At 41.1% G+C, this 20778-nt stretch overlaps 1 protein-coding gene across 2 annotated transcripts in view; it reads right to left on the bottom strand.

Moving 5' to 3' along the window:
* ugp2b (UDP-glucose pyrophosphorylase 2b) overlaps window positions 1-10728 on the bottom strand; it is an 83251-nt gene extending 72523 nt beyond the window's left edge. Inside the window, exon 1 of one of the 2 annotated variants that reach the window (XM_061966370.1) lies at window positions 10453-10728. Coding sequence is in view for 1 of the 2 variants with exons in the window: in XM_061966364.2 (XP_061822348.1) it covers window positions 9710-9728 (19 nt within the window). In the remaining variant the exon portion in view is untranslated. Of the gene's footprint in view, window positions 1-9709; window positions 10333-10452 lie in introns of those variants that run through there. The other variant, XM_061966364.2, reaches the window with a different exon arrangement.
* Between the last annotated feature and the right edge of the window lie 10050 nt (window positions 10729-20778).

Here is a 20778-nt window from a genome sequence, read left to right as displayed (position 1 = left end):
GCCTCCAGCTCCGGCTGAAAATCGGGAGATTTTCGGGAGAATATTTGTCCCGGGAGGTTTTCGGGAGAGGCGCTGAATTTCGGGAGTCTCCCGGAAAATTCGGGAGGGTTGGCAAGTATGGGTATCAACCAATCAGGTACTCTCTTAAGAAGTAATAAACAGCACAAGGACAATAATACCAATAATGAGAAATGATAAAATACGTAGAAGAAAAAGTGCTTTGGCTAAAAGAGAAAGTGAATTCCATGAAGAAGCAAAAAGATAAAGGCTTGATTAATATCGCAAAATGAAACGATGTGTCAGATACAGGATTTGGAACAGTCTGCTTGCATGAAAAATTTGATTGTGACTGGGCTACAGATTACACACAGGCCTTATGTCGGATGATAGAAGAGGAGAATAACATAATGACTAATCGAACTACTCGGTAGGACTGGGCGATTATATGATTGTGATCGTTGATAGCGATTATTTGAGGTATAACTTAGACAGTGATCAGCTCAAACATGGCGGAAATGTATGTTAAAAGTGCAGCCCAAAAGAATAAAATAAATAAATGGGGCTAACACTAGCATAGAAGTTGAAACACAACATTTAAAAAAAGAGTAGAAACTTCAGTCACAGACATTAGTCTCCATGACTGCTCAAGTTAACATAATCCTGCCCTGAATGTGGACTGGCAGGCAGGCTCCCATGGAATGGGAGAATAAACACACCTAATTTAATCAGGAAAAAAATAAATTTTTATGTCTTAATATTTTTAATCTTTTTGTACATGTGTTTGCAAAAACTCTGATTTTGTTCAAATCATTTTTAGGTTTGTGGTTAGAAACCTTTTGTCCCTGAAATAAATATGTTTTATGTGTTGGTACACGTGATTTTACAGTACCTCAAATTCAAACTGCACTTTAATGTATTTAATATAAGATATAACATTTTAGTTTTGAAAACAATCTGGGTCACCGCTTGTTGTATGCCAAAGCACTGATCGAAGAATACAAATAATAATTCACTATTTGAAAGTGTTGTTTAGTAAATGTTAACTTGGAATAAAAGTCCTGTAGTATTCACTTCACCACTGATACTTTTACTGCAGAATGAAGGTTGTGATGACAAACAAAATAACAAAAGACCTTCGAGAGGAAAAAAAGTTGTTCTCCCCTAAAACGTACAGTATAAGGAGCAAAACCGTGGCCCTAAAACCAAGGTACGGACTGTAGTGTTACCTGTAAAGTTGCACCTTTAGTAAACGCAAATATAAATGTGAAGAAAAATGACAATTGTCAGCTGTTATTATTACCTTGATCAAACATCACGGTGTAAATGTCTGTCACAAGATACTGCAGTAGTAAACAGTATGGATGCAACGGTACTCGCTATAATCCTGCACCGGACAATCCAATTTTAATTATTTTTTTTTAAATAATAGTTTTGACATTAATGGAGATAGAATGAAATGAAAAAATTAATCGTGATAATTTTTGTTGCCATATTGCCCAGCCCTACTACTCGGGCTCTGATCGGGCCATCGACTTTTAAATTCAGCTTAAAGGGGAACATTATCACCAGACCTATGCAAGCGTCAATATATACCTTGATGTTGCAGAAAAAAGACCATATATTTTTTTAACCGATTTCCGAACTCTAAATGGGTGAATTTTGGCGAATTAAACACCTTTCTATTATTCGCTCTCAGAGCAATGACGTCACAACGTGACGTCACATCGGGAAGCAATCCGCCATTTTCTCAAACACCGAGTCAAATCAGCTCTGTTATTTTCCGTTATTTCGACTGTTTTCCGTACCTTGGAGACATCATGTCTCGTCGGTGTGTTGTCGGAGGGTGTAACAACACGAACAGGGACGGATTCAAGTTGCACCAGTGGCCCAAAGATGCGAAAGTGGAAAGAAATTGGACGTTTGTTCCGCACACTTTACCGACGAAAGCTATGCTACGACAGAGATGGCAAGAATGTGTGGATATCCTGCAACACTCAAAGCAGATGCATTTCCAACTGGACTGGACAGATCAGCTTATAGGAAAAGAGAGCGGATGAGGGTATGTCTACAGAATATATTAATTGACGAAAACTGGGCTGTCTGCACTCTCAAAGTGCATGTTGTTGCCAAATGTATTTCATATGCTGTAAACCTAGTTCATAGTTGTTAGTTTCCTTTAATGCCAAACAAACACATACCAATCGTTGGTTAGAAGGCGATCTGCAAATTCGTCCTCGCTTTCTCCCGTGTCGCTGGCTGTCGTGTCGTTTTCGTCGGTTTCGCTTGCATACGGTTCAAACCGATATGGCTCAATAGCTTCAGTTTCTTCTTCAATTTCGTTTTCGCTACCTGCCTCCACACTACAACCATCCGTTTCAATACATGCGTAATCTGTTGAATCGCTTAAGCCGCTGAAATCCGAGTCTGAATCCGAGCTAATGTCGCTATAGCTTGCTGTTCTTTCCGCCATGTTTGTTTGTGTTGGCTTCACTATGTGACGTCACAGGAAAATGGACGGGTGTATATAACGATGGTTAAAATCAGGCACTTTGAAGCTTTTTTTAGGGATATTGCGTGATGGGTAAAATTTTGAAAAAAACTTTGAAAAATAAAATAAGCCACTGGGAACTGATTTTTAATGGTTTTAACCCTTCTGAAATTGTGATAATGTTCCCCTTTAATATTTTTAGGCATGTACTAACAATAAAGACAATGTAAATCAGAAATGGAGATGGAACCAGTACAAGGGCCACTCTACCTCCGATATTAACCACCAAATTAGCGCCGCATAAAACATGGTCCAACATTTACAAAAAAAAATATTTTTAAAAGACAACCTGAAGCATTGTCCAGATGTTTACTGACATATACTATTCATGTTTAAATAACTTTTACTGCAAATGAATATCAACTCCAAATATCCTTGAATACTAATCGGTATCGGCCCTGAAAAACCATATCGGTCGATCTCTACTTCATCTATAGCTTGGATTTACATGATGTCACGTCCGGCTCATTAATAAATATGTGTGGTGGTCATGCTGGCGTCTGTTCTCAATGAGTGCTAGGTGCCATTTAGCTATTGTTTGTATTTACATTTTTAACAAACAGATACGTTGTCAGGAAAAGTTCTTCTATGTCTGCCCTCTTGTTTATTTTGTACACAAATGAGACAACAGGACAAAAATCAAACATGGTGATGATAAGAGGTGGGTAGAGTAGCCAGAAATTGTACTCAAGTAAGAGTACTGTTACTTTAGAGATGTATTACTCAAGTAAAAGTAAGGAGTAGTCACCCAAATATTTACTTGAGTAAAAGTAAAAAGTATGTTGTGAAAAAACTACTCAAGTACTGAGTAACTGATGAGTAACCTGTTTGTTTAATGATGACGGCAACAAATAATGCACAAAAACATAAAAATAGCAATGAGCAAATTCAGAGCCAGGAATATCTCTTAAGCAACTAAAACAATAATATATATTAAATAATAATACATTAACATTAAACAAATTAAGGCAAATTGAGCCACAATAACTTAACAGCACCATAGGCTCAGTAGGCAGAGATTACAAAGGAAAATAACAAGTTAATCTTTACGCAAACCATAAACTGATAGGTGTGGGCTGCATCTGGCAACACACTGTGCACTTCTGATTGGTGTTTCTATGCATGCGTGTGTGTGTGTGTGTGTGTGTGTGTGTGTGTGTGTTTCTTTGTCTGTCTCTCTATGAGGCTGCAGTGCGTTAATAATTGTCCCCACACGATGTACATTTGACAGTGATTCATAGCAGGGAAGCGAACATCAGCCTACGGTGACAGCCAAAATATCTACTAACGTTACTTACCGCGATGTGCTTCCTCAAATTTGACGTTGAATTCATGTAAGCTTTATGTGCAGTTAATCACGTGACCGCCTGGCTCTGTTTGATTGGTGAAACGGAGTCAAACGTCACCAGTGACTGCATTTGATTGGTGAAACGGAGTCAAACGTCACCAGTGACTGCATTTGATTGGTGAAACAGAGTCAAAAGTCACCAGTGACTGCATTTGGTTGGTGAAACGGAGTCAAAAGTCACCAGTGACTGCATTTGATTGGTGAAACGGAGTCAAACGTCACCAGTGACTGCATTTGATTGGTGAAACAGAGTCAAACGTCACCAGTGACTGCATTTGATTGGTGAAACGGAGTCAAACGTCACCAGTGACTGCATTTGATTGGTGAAACGGAGTCAAACGTCACCAGTGACTGCATTTGATTGGTGAAACGGAGTCAAAAGTCACCAGTGACTGCATTTGATTGGTGAAACGGAGTCAAACCTCACCAGTGACTGCATTTGATTGGTGAAACGGAATCAAACGTCACCTGTGACTGCATTTGATTGGTGAAACGGAGGCATGTGACAGACCCTACTTTGAAGGTCTGTCTGACAAACCAAAACAAACAAAGCGTGCATTAACAGATCGATAAAAATCAGTAGCGAGTAGCGAGCTGAATGTAGATAAATGGAGCGGAGTAAAAGTAGCGTTTCTTCTCTATAAATATACTCAAGTAAAAGTAAAAGTATGTTGCATTAAAACTACTCTTAGAAGTACAATTTATCCCAAAAGTTACTCCAGTAGATGTACCGGAGAAAATGTAGCGCGTTACTACCCACCTCTGGTGATGATTCACTAATTGTTAGTTTGTGAAATGGATATGCAGAGTCAGGTGTCAGCTGACGGATGCCAGTTTGTTTGTGTGGACTCGTCCTTGCAAAAGGCGAAGTTAAATCATGAAATGCAACCTTACCCGGGCAGAAACGATGCATGATTTATCCGGGTGAGTCCCGGACAAATCTATTTTTGATCAAGTAAGGGGATCTATTCCATTGCATAGTTAGATTTTTTTTTGCTCGTATTTGCTGTCTGCAGAAAGATCTAGGCCCCCTGCGTACTTAGAGATTGCACGCTTTGCTTGCTTCACAGCAGCCATCTTGTCTTGGTTGACCACCACTGTTAAAGGGGAACATTATCACCAGACCTATGTAAGCGTCAATATATACCTTGATGTTGCAGAAAAAAGACCATATATTTTTTTAACCGATTTCCGAACTCTAAATGGGTGAATTTTGGCGAATTCAACGCCTTTCTATTATTCGCTCTCGGAGCGATGACGTGACGTCACATCGGGAAGCAATCCGCCATTTTCTCACGGATTCAAGTTGCACCAGTGGCCCAAAGATGCGAAAGTGGCAAGAAATTGGACGAAATTTGTTCAAAATACGAGGCTGTGGGGAAAGCCGACGAAATGGTCAGTCGTTTGTTCCGCACACTTTACCGACGAAAGCTATGCTACGACAGAGATGACAAGAATGTGTGGATATCCTGCGACACTCAAAGCAGATGCTGACATCAACTCCAAAACTGGACAGATCAGCTTTCAGGAAAAGAGAGCGGATGAGGGTATGTCTACAGAATATATTAATTGATGAAAACTTTATTCATTACTCGCGGTTTTACGTAATTATTATACATAAACTGTGTTTACCAATAATTTAGCTTAAAAACATTTATTTTTTTCAATCATTCGAGTACATTCGGGTAGTCTTGTGTAATGCAGTATTTTGTGTCTATTTAGGTATGGTTAACCCGAGTGCTGAAATCGTGGAAAAATATATGTTCTTAGCGCACCTGAAATGGGCTGTCTGCACTCTCAAAGTGCATGTTGTTGCCAAATGTATTTCATATGCTGTAAACCTAGTTCATAGTTGTTAGTTTCCTTTAATGCCAAACAAACACATACCAATCGTTAGTTAGAAGGCGATCGCCGAATTCGTCCTCGCTTTCTCCCGTGTCGCTGGCTGTCGTGTCGTTTTCGGCGGTTTCGCTTGCATACGGTTCAAACCGATATGGCTCAATAGCTTTAGTTTCTTCTTCAATTTCGTTTTCGCTACCTGCCTTCACACTACAACCATCCGTTTCAATACATTCGTAATCTGTTGAATCGCTTAAACCGCTGAAATCCGAGTCTGAATTCGAGCTAATGTCGCTATATCTTGCTGTTCTATCCGCCATGTTTGTTTGTATTGGCATCACTGTGTGACGTCACAGGAAAATGGACGGGTGTATATAACGATGGTTAAAATCAGGCACTTTGAAGCTTTTTTTAGGCATATTGCATGATGGGTAAAATTTTGAAAAAAACTTCGAAAAATAAAATAAGCTACTGGGAACTGATTTTTAATGGTTTTAACCCTTCTGAAATTGTGATAATGTTCCCCTTTAAACTCACGTGACGGAATACAAGCAATACCCAGGAATTAATTACGACGTGTGTATTTACATTTAATCTCGATGACCTTGATTTTTCTTGTCTGGTTATGGTGTGAATGAATCAACAGTAATAAACATAAAGAAATACTAGGATTAAATATTAACTTTGCTTCCTCCTACCATGGAAATTAAGTATTTTTGTTGTGTAAAGACAACATGACTTGTCTTTAAAATGTCATGTTTCCTTTTCCGTTTTTTGGAAATGACAAACGGTTTTCTGTTGCATTCCCTCCAAGCAGCCACTAATGAATAACTATGATTACAACATAACATTAAATCAGGCCAGTGACGTTTTTATTATTAGTGATAACGCAGCGGCCACTCTCTCCCCCAGCTAGGACATTTGAGTACAGGATGACAGGGAAACGGTCTCTCAATTCTTCTGTATGTCTTGTGTCGCGGACGTTGTACGTTGGTAACCTCACTACCTGAAGAGCAGCGCTGGTTATTGGGTTGACTGTTTGGTAGATAGACCCAGGGTTGAGTCCCAAGTGGAACAGAAAAGCAGGGACTGAACCAGGCGTGTTACACTCGCATGTACGGAAAAATTGACAGGAACTTCTGAAGTCATTTTCGGGACATGGTGAATTGTACAGTTTACAGATGTCCCATAATATCGGACTGCCGATATTATCGGCCGATAAATGGTTTAAAATGTAATATCGGAAATTATCGGTATCGGTTTCAAAAAGTACAATTTATTACATTTTAAAACTCCGCTGTATGGAGTGGTACACGGCCGTAGGGAAAAGTACAAAGCGCCGATAAACCTTAAAAAGGCACTGCCTTTGCGTGCTGGACCAATCACATAAAATCTACGGCTTTTCACACACACAAGTGAATGCACGCATACTTGGTCAACAGCCATACAGGTCATACTGAGGGTGGCCGTATAAACAACTTTAACACTGTTACAAATATGCGCCACACTGCCAACAGAACAAATACCCAGAACCCCTTGCAGCAGTAACTCTTCCGGGACGCTACAATATACACCCCCCGCTACCCCCCCCCCCACCCCCACCCCAACCCCGCCCACCTCAACCTGCTCATGCTCTCTAAGGAAGAGCATATCCCAAATTCCAAGCTGCTGTTTTGAGGAATGTTAAAAAAAATAATGCACTTTATGACTTCAATAATAAATATGGCAGTGCCATGTTGGCATTTTTTTCCATAACTTGAGTTGATTTATTTTGGAAAACCTTGTTACATTGTTTAATACATCCAGTGGGGCATCACAACAAAATTAGGCATAATAATGTGATAATTCCACGACTGTATATATCGGTATCGGTAATTAAGAGTTGGACAATATCGGAATATCGGCAAAAAAGCCATTATCGGACATCTCTAGTACAGATGTAAGCCATGTTTAGTTTTTTTTGTAACATGTTAATAAACACCTTATTGCTCTTTTATCCTGCACTACAACAAAAATTGAGTTCTTATTTGTACTGTAAAGTTCAAATTTGAATGTCAATAAAAGGAAGTCTAAGTCTAAGTCTCAAATCATATTTGTGCGGTACGCAAAGTCTATAAAAGAGTATTGGCAAAGTAGCGTTACATGTCAACGCACTACACTGGGCAGCTAAAGATAGAGCTATTGTTTCTTGGTGTGTGTAGGGGTGTAACGGTACATGTATTTGTATTGAACCGTTTCGGTACGGGTGTTCCGGTTCGGTTCGAAGGTGTACCGAACGAGTTTTCACACGGACATATTAAGTAGCGTAACGCACGTTGTGTGAGTTAGGGTTGCGTGTATTTTCAATGTACGTTCAGGGTTAAGAAGGGGTTGAAAACAAAACAAATTGTGCACGCAGCAGCATTGGTGAGGGAGGGGCAGAGACAGAGAGAGCGAGAGAGTTATGATAAACGCGCATGCGTCGCCAGGCTCAGATTTAATCTTTTATTATCTATAGCAGGGGTGTCAAAAGTGTGCCCCGGAGGCCATTTCCGGCCCACAGCTAATGTTTTAAAGGCCCACGGCACATTCTAAAAATACTATTAAAATAAACAAAAACATAACAAAAGTGAAATAAAAAAGCTTAAAACGTTAAATGTAATTTAGAAAAAGTTGCAATGTTGACTAATAAAACAAAGCTGTTTTTTTTTTTTTTCAAACTGTCATTGCTCAAAACATAATATTGAATCAAAATCAATGTTATTATGAATTATTGACCTATCCAAGGTTCCGATTACTTCACATCAAATATTCCACTAAGAAAAATATTTTTGGTGCAAGATTTTGCCAATTTGGTAAATAAATAACCCCAAAATGTATATTTTGTTGTTTTCTTACTGTACCGAAAATGAACCGAACCGTGACCTCTAAACCAGGGTACGTACCGAACCGACATTTTTGTGTACCGTTACACCCCTAAGTGTGTGTTTTTTTTTTGTTTTTTTAATAAAAAAAATAAAAAAATAAAAATCAATTAAAATATAAATATATTTTTCCAATTAAAAAATGAAACTATTGTGGTAGCTTGAGGAGCATTGGCGTTGTTAGGCCTATTTTAGGGGGGCTCAAACCCCCCTAAAATATTCTTAAGCCCCCCTAAATAATTTGGGGTTTTTTGGGGGGTTTTTTTACAAATAAATGCCGACATATTCATTATAAAGTGGCCCAAATATGAGTTTAAATAAATAATCATATAACCTGTTATTATTCACTCAGTTTCCCCTCACTTCGTAGCGTAAGGTAGAGAGCCCCTTTCGTGCGTCGGTATCCAATCCATTCCACTTGTTCATATAGAAAATGCCCACATCACTCAAATTCCAGCCCGCATTTTCTCTGCGACCTTGCTTGCGGTCCTGCAGGTGTACGAAGCACATTATCTTCCTTTACAATGAGTGAAGCTGCACAAAACCTTGTGTGTGCAATTGTAAATCATTTATTTTTTAAGTTTTGTGTTTCTTGTAGAATCTATATAAAGTAATATACATAAGCCTATTGTTAAAATAATGAAAAAAACATCATTAAATATATTTGTTTTATTGTATTGTTACATTAATAGCTGTTTTATTATTATAGGATGGCTTGTTAAACATTTAATAGGATTTTCAGAGGGAGGAAAAACCAAGACATTTAATATAAAATGTAAAATGAATAAATACAAAAAAAGAAAAAGAAAATATATGGTTAAAAGCCATCGTCCCGGGGAGCATTTCATTTCGTCCCGTGCATTTTTAAAAAATAATAATAATAACAATGAATAATTTCTAAGTCTTTGTTAGCCGTTTGTGCAGTTTTGTGCTCGTGCGTAACATTCGCTCGCATCCTGTGCATCTACTGGGGGCAAAGCCCCCCCTGCCCTTAAAAGCTAGTGACGCCCCTGTTGAGTATCTGACAAAATAGGTTCTAATTGAGTTAGTTAGTTGAACCAAACTACTTACCTTCCACATAAAGTGCCATGTTTTAGCAGTCAGGTATCAACCAGAAAGAAGAGTTTAAAAAAAAAAAAGGAAATTGCAATCCTCCTGAGTAAGAACTGACAGTTAATTCCAAAGTGACATGGCCACAGTTGTGTAAAGTTTGCTTGAAGTGTATGCTGGCTGCTTGCTAATAATGTCCATTCATTCGGGGCTTGAAGCTCCAATCGTCACTGATGCTCCAGAGGATAGAACATCCCGTCAGCGTTATAAAAAAAAAGCCAAAAACAAGCACACAATCGCACTTATCTCCCTGGACAGTGGCCAGATTGAAGCGTTTTCCAGCAGACAAAAAAAACGCAGCACTTTCCCTGTTAAATGCCTGCCCCTTTTCTTCCTGCCCAGAATGCCGTAAACCACGTCACAAGTCCTGGCTGCGACTCCCCCACCCCACCTTGGACTTTATGGTCACATTATTACAGCCATTTCAGATCGGTCAATTATCAACCGGGCGAAAGCGACACTCCCATCCGCATGACGTGACTAACGGGACTTAAAGAGGCGAGTGAGGGACGGACGGGGCAAAGAAGTCCCGAGGCGATGCGCGCATGCAGAACACTGCAAAAAACGGGGGGGCCGTCAACGCACCGCGAGGAGGAGCAGCTGCTAAAATGACGCCGTTTAGAGTCGCGCCTGAGCACAGCTAGCATATCCCTGCGGGGGGACATGAGCGACGTCAAGGTGAAATGTAACCGACGTGTGCCTACCGTTTGTCCGCAGGATTCTGGCGATGGTGGGGGGGGGCGTCGATGGAGTCGACACACCGATATTCTCTTTTCTCGGCGGGGGTTATCCGTCACCACAGCAAGCTCCAGCTCCTCCCGGGCATCGCTGTGGTTTCAAAGTGCTCCAAAATGCGGTTTTTAAAATGTGGAACTTTTTAAACAAGAAATCCCAAAAATGATTTGGTTTTTTCGTCACTACGCTGGCATTTCCAAACAGGAACATTTAGTGACGCGAGTCCAGCCAATCAGGGTGTTGCTTTTTGATGACGTCACGCAACAGGGCCAATCACTTTAGGCTACGTCTACTTCCTGCTTGAAACTAAATCAGACGGAAAACCTTTAAAAGTGAAGTTTATTTTTCCATTTACTTTTAGTGTTAATGGGTTGAAAAAAAAGTGGCACTAAAACTCAGATTAAAAAAAAAAAAAATGTTACGTGTCTTTAAATTGCCGTCCTGATGCATTACATGACCAAATATCACGGCAGGAATTCACAGACTTTTGTTGCATTTTCTTCAACTGCAACACTGTAATGACAGCAGGGAAATGCTGCCCCTCTCTGGCGATATCTTGATACTGCACTACAAATACGTGCTGTAGTTCTCAATTTATTTTTTTCATTTTACATTTATTTATTTATTTCAGGCAATGACATAAAAAAAAAAATAATAATAATAAAAAAAAGTAAAAAGTTGACAACACATAGTATAAATTAATATAGTGCAAAAATTCTCAATAACCCACACTTTGTGAGGTTGCATGATGATTTAGAACAGACGTGGGGAAAATTAAGGCCCGGGGGCCACATGCGGCCCGTTAAGCTTTTCAATCTGGCCCGCCGGACATTCCCCAAAATTTTTTTTAGATGTTTAAGATGGAAAGTGTAGCTGCCATTATGATGTGCAGTCATGATTTCTAAGTCTTGAACTATACAAAGTATTTCAATGGTTGCAATATGTGCTTTTGGATGTTATACCAGTTACTATGGTAGTCTAATTAGTTACTATGGTAATCTAATGAGTTACTATGGTCATCTAATTAGTTACTATGGTAATTACGTCACAGCAGCTCAGACAAGGCACCAAGCAGTGTTGGGCGGGGAGCGTTTCCACAGACGCGGAAGGAGGTTTTCCCAACAAAGTTCTAAAGCTTAGTGATATATCAGATATATCAGATTATAGGTGGGTTTATTTTGTACCCTTCACGTTCCTATTTCACTGTTTGCTGCATTTTTGTTGCGTTTCACTTGATTGTACAATGTGTAGATCGAAAGGGGGTGTCGTTCATATTTTGTCAATATTCAGTGTTTTATCCTTCATAGAAAAATTTTAAATTCCCTTACGTTTTTTAAGGCGGTCTGTCATCACGTTTTTAACATTCAATCAGACATTATTGTGAGGTTTTGTATTAGTGTTCCTAAAAATAGATATACCGGCCCCCAGACACATTTTTTTTTTGGCCTGATTTAGAACATGGTCATTTATTTATTTTATTTTACTCCAAATGCATGCCTGATCAGGTCTTTGGGAAGAATTCGACTTGTCTGTCATGTGCGTCTGCTGGAGGTGTTTTTTAATGTGTTCACAATAAATCACAGCTGCAAGTCTTGTACTTAAAAGCATGCCTTTTGACCTTGAGCGTCTTTGAAGGCCAGAGTTCAATATGCAACCAACATAAAGTTTACTCTTACGACACATTACCTCCTTTTGAACTTCGAAACATTTCAAAGGGCGTGGCTTTGTTGGTCAAACAAAGGGCACATGGAACACATGCAATGGGAAACTTGCTGCAAATACTTCAATTGTTTGGGTTGAGCTTTTTAGGACAGGAAATGGTAGACTTTATTTATCCCACAATTGGTAAATGATGTGGTTAAAGTGCAAAAACTAAAAGTAAAAATAAGGTAAAGAAAACTAATGGAATCAAAGAGGGAAACGTCAAAGCAACATAAAAGACATTTAAAAAAGGCACAGAGTTGCAATGCCATTTCTACATACAGCTACAAAACTAATACACAACAAAACATGAGCAATAAATATTGTACACTTACGATTGCTCCATGTAGACAAACAACAAAACAAAAACACAATTTGTACACACACATTCACTGTGCAGTGCTCCACGCCCTCGTCTGCTGGGTTGGGGGGGCCGCACGTCCAGAGACAGGAACGGACCCAAAAAAAGCAACCAAGAGAGCCGACTCCGTCCTAGGTTGCCCACTAGCTCTCAGTCAGTGACCAGGAATCTGTCCAGCGTTACGGAAATGTCTGATACGTGCTCTTTCAGCCAGCTCGAACATGCTTTATCAGTATCATGTTTCAAACTCCGCTTCTTTGAAAAGCTGTTCTTTGGCCCACCCCTATAATATTATTAATTTTCTCTACCTACAGTAAAAAACAGCATCTATATCTATACCTAAAAACTAAGGTTTTGGGCATTGATTTCTTTAAACGCATACACGTGTCTAAATATGGCTAACGACACGCATTACTGTGGGTTTCCACACTTCATCTTCATCACTAAAAGAAAAGAAAAATCAAATCTGCAGGAGAGAATTCCTCTGCCATTTTCAAGTATGTTTTTTTTTTTTTGAGTGGTCAGCTTGAAGCGTCCCTCTTTCTCCGACTCCCTCGTGCGTGATGTTTTGATTTTGCTTCCTGGTTTCAATGACCCGCCTTATTTTGCCTCTGATTGGCCAGTGTGTAATGTTTCGCCCTAACCTTAGCCAATTGTGACTCATCATACGAACACCAACCAATCATGATTTTCTCCCTATGTATGGATGTTCTCATCCATACATGTCGTTGTATTTGCTCCATATTTAGCTTTTGGCCTGGATTCGCAGTCCATTTTCTCTCTTTGTAGCTTGTAGCTTCAATGTAAGCTACCTCGCTACATGGGTCTAAAAATAGCTAAGCTGCAGGAAAAGCTACACATTAAAAAAGTGTCGTTGAAGGCCTACTGAAAGCCACTACTACCGACCACGCAGTCTGATAGTTTATAAATCAATGATGAACTCTTAACATTGCAACACATGCCAATACGGCCGGGTTAGTTTACTAAAGTGCAATTTTAAATTTCGTGCGAAATATGCTGCTGAAAACGTCTCGGTATGATGACGTCAGCGCGTGACGTCGCGGATTGTAGCGGACATTTTGAGACAGCATGGTGGCCAGCTATTAAGTCTCTGTTTTCATCGCAAAATTCCACAGTATTCTGGACATCTGTGTTGGTGAATCTTTTGCAATTTGTTCAATGAACAATGGAGACAGCAAAGAAGAAAGCTGTAGGTGGGAAGCGGTGTATTGCGGCCGACTTCAGCAACACAAACACGGCCGGTGTTTCATTGTTTACATTCCCGAAAGATGACAGTTAAATCTTTACCATTGGCCTGTGGAGAACTGGGACAACAGAGACTCTTACCAGGAGGACTTTGAGTTGGATACGCAGACACGGTACCGTGAGTACGCTTCCAAACATTTGATCGCTTGCCCGTACATGCGTGCCGCTATGTGCATGTCACGTACGTAACTTTGGGGACTTTGGGGAAATATATGTGCTGTATGAACTTTGGGGAGGTGAACGGTACTTTGGGCTGTGGGATTGAGTGTGTTGTGCAGGTGTTTGAGTTGTATTGGCGGGTTATATGGACGGGAGGGGGGAGGTGTTTGTTATGCGGGATTAATTTGTGGAATATTAAATATAAGCCTGGTTGTGTTGTGGCTAATAGAGTATATATATGTCTTGTGTTTATTTACTGTTTTAGTCATTCCCAGCTGAATATCAGGTCCCACCCGCCTCTCACAGCATCTTCCCTATCTGAATCGCTCCCACTGCCCTCTAGTCCTTCACTCTCACTTTCCTCATCCACAAATCTTTCATCCTCGCTCAAATTAATGGGGAAATCGTCGCTTTCTCGGTCCGAATCGCTCTCGCTGCTGGTGGCCATGATTGTAAACAATGTGCAGATGTGAGGAGCTCCACAACCTGTGACGTCACACTACTCGTCTGCTACTTCCGGTACAGGCAAGGCTTTTTTATCAGCGACCAAAAGTTGCGAACTTTATCGTCGATGTTCTCTACTAAATCCTTTCAGCAAAAATATGGCAATATCGCGAAATGATCAAGTATGACACATAGAATGGACCTGCTATCCCCGTTTAAATAAGAAAATCGCATTTCAGTAGGCCTTTAAGTTACGCATCTTAGCTACATGTAGCTTGTTACTGCCTAGGTCCAGATGTAACAATTTGTAGCAGTTACTAAAAAGAGCTGGTAAAATCAATGCAGAGATTTTTGCAGACATGACGTCGTCTTCTTTGCACGGGGCATCTTTTTAGTCGAGAGGAAGATTGTAACCGAGCAGACCCAGGAGGGTAGAAAACGAAACAAGAAACGAGTGAAGCTCTAATTTCGTCCATGAGTAATCGTGTTTAAAGTGCACATTAGAAAAGCCAAGGCTTTCCAGTTGACAAGTTGACACACACACATATATTTGTTGAGGGAGTGCCAGTCTGGCGTTTGTGGCGTCACAGGATTTAGTCATTTGGCTAAGAAAGCCATGGCCGTGTACCTCTCCTCCATCAACTCCTTGGCCTTGGACAAGTCTCTGACGGCCAGACCCTCCGCTATTTTCTAGGACTTGTCCCGAGGAGACATTTTCTTCATTTTGTTCAGCGAGTTGTTTTGGTGGACGTGTGCTTACAAAAGTATTCTCATCTCCCCTTGATCTGGATAGGGAAGGCGTACATTTGGGACTGTAGGACCCAGAAATGTGTATATAAGGTCCCGTGTTTGTGGGTGTGTATTCGCAGAGCGGAAGTATGTGTCACATGACATTAGAGGTGGGCACTATCAGAGGGGCGTCGTTACCTGCATTTGGCAAGGCGAGAGGAAAAAGTTGAGCTGGGTAACCAGAATTTTTGTCGACCGCTTTACAGGAGACTTTGGACGTTACTGAAAGCTTTGGACATTAACGACATGCCGTCTATAGAGGGGTTCAGATTTTTCCCAGAAGTGCTTTGCCGGAATCCATTTTGAAGGGCGAGCGTCATCCTTCACGATAGCGCTACACATAATATTTCCGAACTATTCAGTGGAAATGACCATGTGAGGAGGCGTGGCCTGCAGCCCTGTAGCGAGGCGGGGTGTGCCGGGACCGGCTCCGAGATCGGCGACAGGTGCGTAGATCATACTTGCCAACCTTGAGACCGCCAATTTCGGGAGGTGGGGGGTGGGGGGTGGGGGTGCAGGGGGCGTGGTTGGGGCGGAGGCGTGGTTGGGGGCGTGGTTAAGAGGGGAGGAGTATATTTACAGCTAGAATTCACCAAGTCAAGTATTTCATATATATACAGGTAAAAGCCAGTAAATTAGAATATTTTGAAAAACTTGATTTATTTCAGTAATTGCATTCAAAAGGTGTAACTTGTACATTATATTTATTCATTGCACACAGACTGATGCATTCAAATGTTTATTTCATTTAATTTTGATGATTTGAAGTGGCAACAAATGAAAATCCAAAATTCCGTGTCACAAAATTAGAATATTACTTAAGGCTAATACATAAAAGGGATTTTTAGAACTGTTGGCCAACTGAAAAGTATGAAAATGAAAAATATGAGCATGTACAATACTCAATACTTGGTTGGAGCTCCTTTTGCCTCAATTACTGCGTTAATGCGGCGTGGCATGGAGTCGATGAGTTTCTGGCACTGCTCAGGTGTTATGAGAGCCCAGGTTGCTCTGATAGTGGCCTTCAACTCTTCTGCGTTTTTGGGTCTGGCATTCTGCATCTTCCTTTTCACAATACCCCACAGATTTTCTATGGGGCTAAGGTCAGGGGAGTTGGCGGGCCAATTTAGAACAGAAATACCATGGTCTGTAAACCAGGCACGGGTAGATTTTGCGCTGTGTGCAGGCGCCAAGTCCTGTTGGAACTTGAAATCTCCATCTCCATAGAGCAGGTCAGCAGCAGGAAGCATGAAGTGCTCTAAAACTTGCTGGTAGACGGCTGCGTTGACCCTGGATCTCAGGAAACAGAGTGGACCGACACCAGCAGATGACATGGCACCCCAAACCATCACTGATGGTGGAAACTTTACACTAGACTTCAGGCAACGTGGATCCTGTGCCTCTCCTGTCTTCCTCCAGACTCTGGGACCTCGATTTCCAAAGGAAATGCAAAATTTGCTTTCGTCAGAAAACATGACTTTGGACCACTCAGCAGCAGTCCAGCTGGTGTCGGTCCACTCTGTTTCCTGAGATCCAGGGTCAACGCAGCCGTCTACCAGCAAGTTTTAGAGCACTTCATGCTTCCTGCTGCTGACCTGCTCTATGGAGATGGAGATTTCAAGTTCCAACAGGACTTGGCGCCTGCACACAGCGCAAAATCTACCCGTGCCTGGTTTACGGACCATGGTATTTCTGTTCTAAATTGGCCCGCCAACTCCCCTGACCTTAGCCCCATAGAAAATCTGTGGGGTATTGTGAAAAGGAAGATGCAGAATGCCAGACCCAAAAACGCAGAAGAGTTGAAGGCCACTATCAGAGCAACCTGGGCTCTCATAACACCTGAGCAGTGCCAGAAACTCATCGACTCCATGCCACGCCGCATTAACGCAGTAATTGAGGCAAAAGGAGCTCCAACCAAGTATTGAGTATTGTACATGCTCATATTTTTCATTTTCATACTTTTCAGTTGGCCAACATTTCTAAAAATCCCTTTTTTGTATTAGCCTTAAGTAATATTCTAATTTTGTGACACACGGAATTTTGGATTTTCATTTGTTGCCACTTCAAATCATCAAAATTAAATGAAATAAACATTTGAATGCATCAGTCTGTGTGCAATGAATAAATATAATGTACAAGTTACACCTTTTGAATGCAATTACTGAAATAAATCAAGTTTTTCAAAATATACTAATTTACTGGCTTTTACCTATATATATATATATATATATATATATATATATATATATATATCCCCGCGACCCCAAAGGGAATAAGCGGTAGTAAATGGATGGATGGATATATATATATATATATATATATATAAGAAATAATTGACTTTCAGTGAATTCTAGCTATATATATATATATATATATATATATAAATAAAATAAATACTTGAATTTCAGTGTTCATTTATTTACACATATACACACACATAACACTCATCTACTCATTGTTGAGTTAAGGGTTGAATTGTCCATCCTTGTTCTATTCTCTGTCACTATCTTTCTAACCATGCTGAACACCCTCTCTGATGATGCATTGCTGTGTGGCACGCACCAAAGTGCTTTCATCAAATGCACTAGATGGCAGTATTGTCCTGTTTAAGAGTGTCACAACGTTGCTGTTTACGCAGACGGACTGCTTTACTGTAGACGTTCTTTATATTGTGGGAAAGCGGACTCAGGTCCGCATGGAGCTGGAGGGGGCGTGGCCTCCAGCTCCGCCTGAATTTCGGGAGATTTTCGGGAGAAAATTTGTCCCGGGAGGTTTTCGGAAGAGGCGCTGAATTTCGGGAGTCTCCCGGAAAATCCGGGAGGGTTGGCAAGTATGGCGTAGATGGCCCACCTGGACGCAGTTGTCTGATCACCTGTCACTCTACAAAAGGGCAGCAGTCGAGAAGGACGGGGTGGGAGAAGTTGGAGTTGGAGAAGTTGGAGTGGACGATCGAGAGAGAACCCGAGCCCGAGCACGAGCGAAAGCTAGAGCGAGACGGAGACAGAGACGCTGGAGGCTGAAAAGCAACCGGAAGAGCGCGACTGTCACCAGAGGCGAGTGCTCTCGCTGCAGGGCTGCAGGCATGGTGTAGTGGGTAGAGCAACCGTGCCAGAAACCTGAGGGTTGCAGGTTCGCTCCCCGCCTCTTACCACCCAAAAATCGCTGCCGTTGTGTCCTTGGGCGGGACACTTCACCCTTTGCCCCCGGTGCCACTCACACCGGTGAATTGAATGATGAATGATAGGTGGTGGTCGGAGGGGCCGTTGGCGCAAATTGCAGCCACGCTTCCGTCAGTCTACCCCAGGGCAGCTGTGGCTATGAAAGTAGCTTACCACCACCAGGTGTGAATGATTGATGGGTTCTACATGTAAAGCGACTTTGGGTACTTAGAAAAGCGCTATATAAATCCCAGTTATTATTATTATTATTATAAAATTGTGGAGGACTCGCACCTCCGGGTTCCTCGGACCACCAATGACGGACATGACAGGCTCGTTCTCGTCTTCAGTCAGTTGTCTTCATAAATCTCATTGGCACCAAAACCAAACAAAAATTCCTGCATCATCACCTTGCCCATGATTCACCACTGATATGACTTTAAACAAGTCATCCGTAGTCCACCATTACTTTTCCTTGGCCCAGTAGAATCTTGTTTTTTACATGTTTAAATGTTAATAACTTATTTCCTTCAGCTTTTCTGTGTTTAAATCCCATTTCCTTTAGGCGCATTCCTACAGTTTGGTCGCAGACGGCGACTCCAGTTTCCGCCCATTTAGGATATAATAGGATAGACTTTTATTCATCCCACAATTGGGAAATGATGTTCTTACAGTGCAGATTCAAACAGTCCTCAAAACGTATTTTGTTCTTCATTTGATTTGCTGTGCATTTTCTGTTTTTCAAGACTTGAAGTTTTCTGTCTTGACGCTTCGATGTTTTCCTCGGCCTACTTGCGTCCCATGTTGTTTGCGCTTGGTCCAGATTTTAGACAAAGTTGAACGTGAACAATCAACATTGCGTGAGGATTTACTTTCTTAAAAAAGTTTCTTAATCCTCTCTTTTGTTTCAATTGACATGTCTCGTGTTGGAGCCAGGATTCATGTCAAACCACCTGGTGCAACAGCTCTTCAAGGTGTGAACACTCCTTTTTAACTGCAGACTAATGAACAGATTGTCAGGTTCAAACACTGATGACATCTATTAATCAGACAAGAAGCAAGGAATGATGCAGAGACAGAGTTCAATTTAGCTCATGAGGAGAACGCATGGAGCTGCACACTTAGTCCATACTTGCCAACCCTCCCGGATTTTCCGGGAGACTCCCGAAATTCAGCGCCTCTCCCGAAAACCTCCTGGGACAAATTTTCTCCTGAAAATCTCCCGAAATTCAGGCGGAGCTGGAGACCACGCCCCCTCCAGCTCCATGCGGACCTGAGTGACGTGTTGACAGCCTGTTCACACGTCCGCTTTCCCACAATATAAACAGCTAATGATTGAGGGTGAGTTCTTGGTTTCTTATGTGGGTTTATTGTTAGGCAGTTTCATTAACGTCCTCCCAGCGCGGTAACAACACACAACAACAGCAGTCAAGTTTTCGTCTACCTACCGTAAAGCAGTTCGTCTGCTGTAAACAGCAATGTTGTGACACTTTTAAACAGGACAATACTACCATCTACTGTACATGCATATGTGACCCACCCATAATGTGTCACATTTTTGTGTTGATTTATTTATTTTATTTTGTGGTTTGAATTCGTTTTTGGAGCTGTCATTACACATTTATCAGTATTCACATTGGTCAGTAGGGGGCAGCAGGGCATTTCTTCCCAATTGAATGCTATCACCTGCAGACCAGAAGTGTCTTGTCATTCTGATGAGCGCTACCAGTCTGTGAACAATTGAAACGTCCTGTGTGCTTTTTCCTCCTGTATAACAGGTTAGTTTTGGTGAATCAACTCAATGAATAATATCCATGTGATCTTTATAAGTTTAAGTACACATTCTGATGGTGGAGCCTAACTCTAAAGTGTTTGTGAGTTGTAGTTTGTATTTGTGAATGAATCCAGTGCACAGCTGCAGTAATCAATACAAAAAGGCGACGTGAGTGCGCAATGTTTATATAGGAACTTCTGATCCTAATTCAGACTCCCAAATTAGAGCTCCCGTTTTCTTATTGATTTTATAATGAGGCCGCCTCTAAAAGGAGTGGTCACATATGTCATGCAAAGCAGCTCCAGTACGCACAATACGTGACGGAATGTGCTGGGGGCCTTGTGATTTCGCCTTGTCTCTGCTTCGTCTGCGTGTTGTCATCTTATTTTTGTTGAGGTCCTTGAAGTCCTTGGCTGTTAGCGGACTAAAACAAAGATAACATCTGCGGCTGAGGCCACCCCTCAGACAAGAAGTTTTGTCCTTGCACAGATAGAAAAAGTACAGCTAGAGCACAATAGCTAATAACTATAGCAACAGACTTTAAGCATACTAAAGTTGTGTGATAATATATATACATGATTATTCTAACACAGATGTAGTGCAGGTGTTAGTTTTGAAAATAAACATTTACAGGGTGATTTTA

This window comes from Nerophis lumbriciformis, linkage group LG02 (assembly GCF_033978685.3).
Source record: "Nerophis lumbriciformis linkage group LG02, RoL_Nlum_v2.1, whole genome shotgun sequence".
NCBI classification, from domain to species: Eukaryota; Metazoa; Chordata; class Actinopteri; order Syngnathiformes; family Syngnathidae; genus Nerophis; species Nerophis lumbriciformis.
Note: the sequence above shows the minus strand (reverse complement) of the source record. Positions and strands in the feature narration are given on the sequence as shown.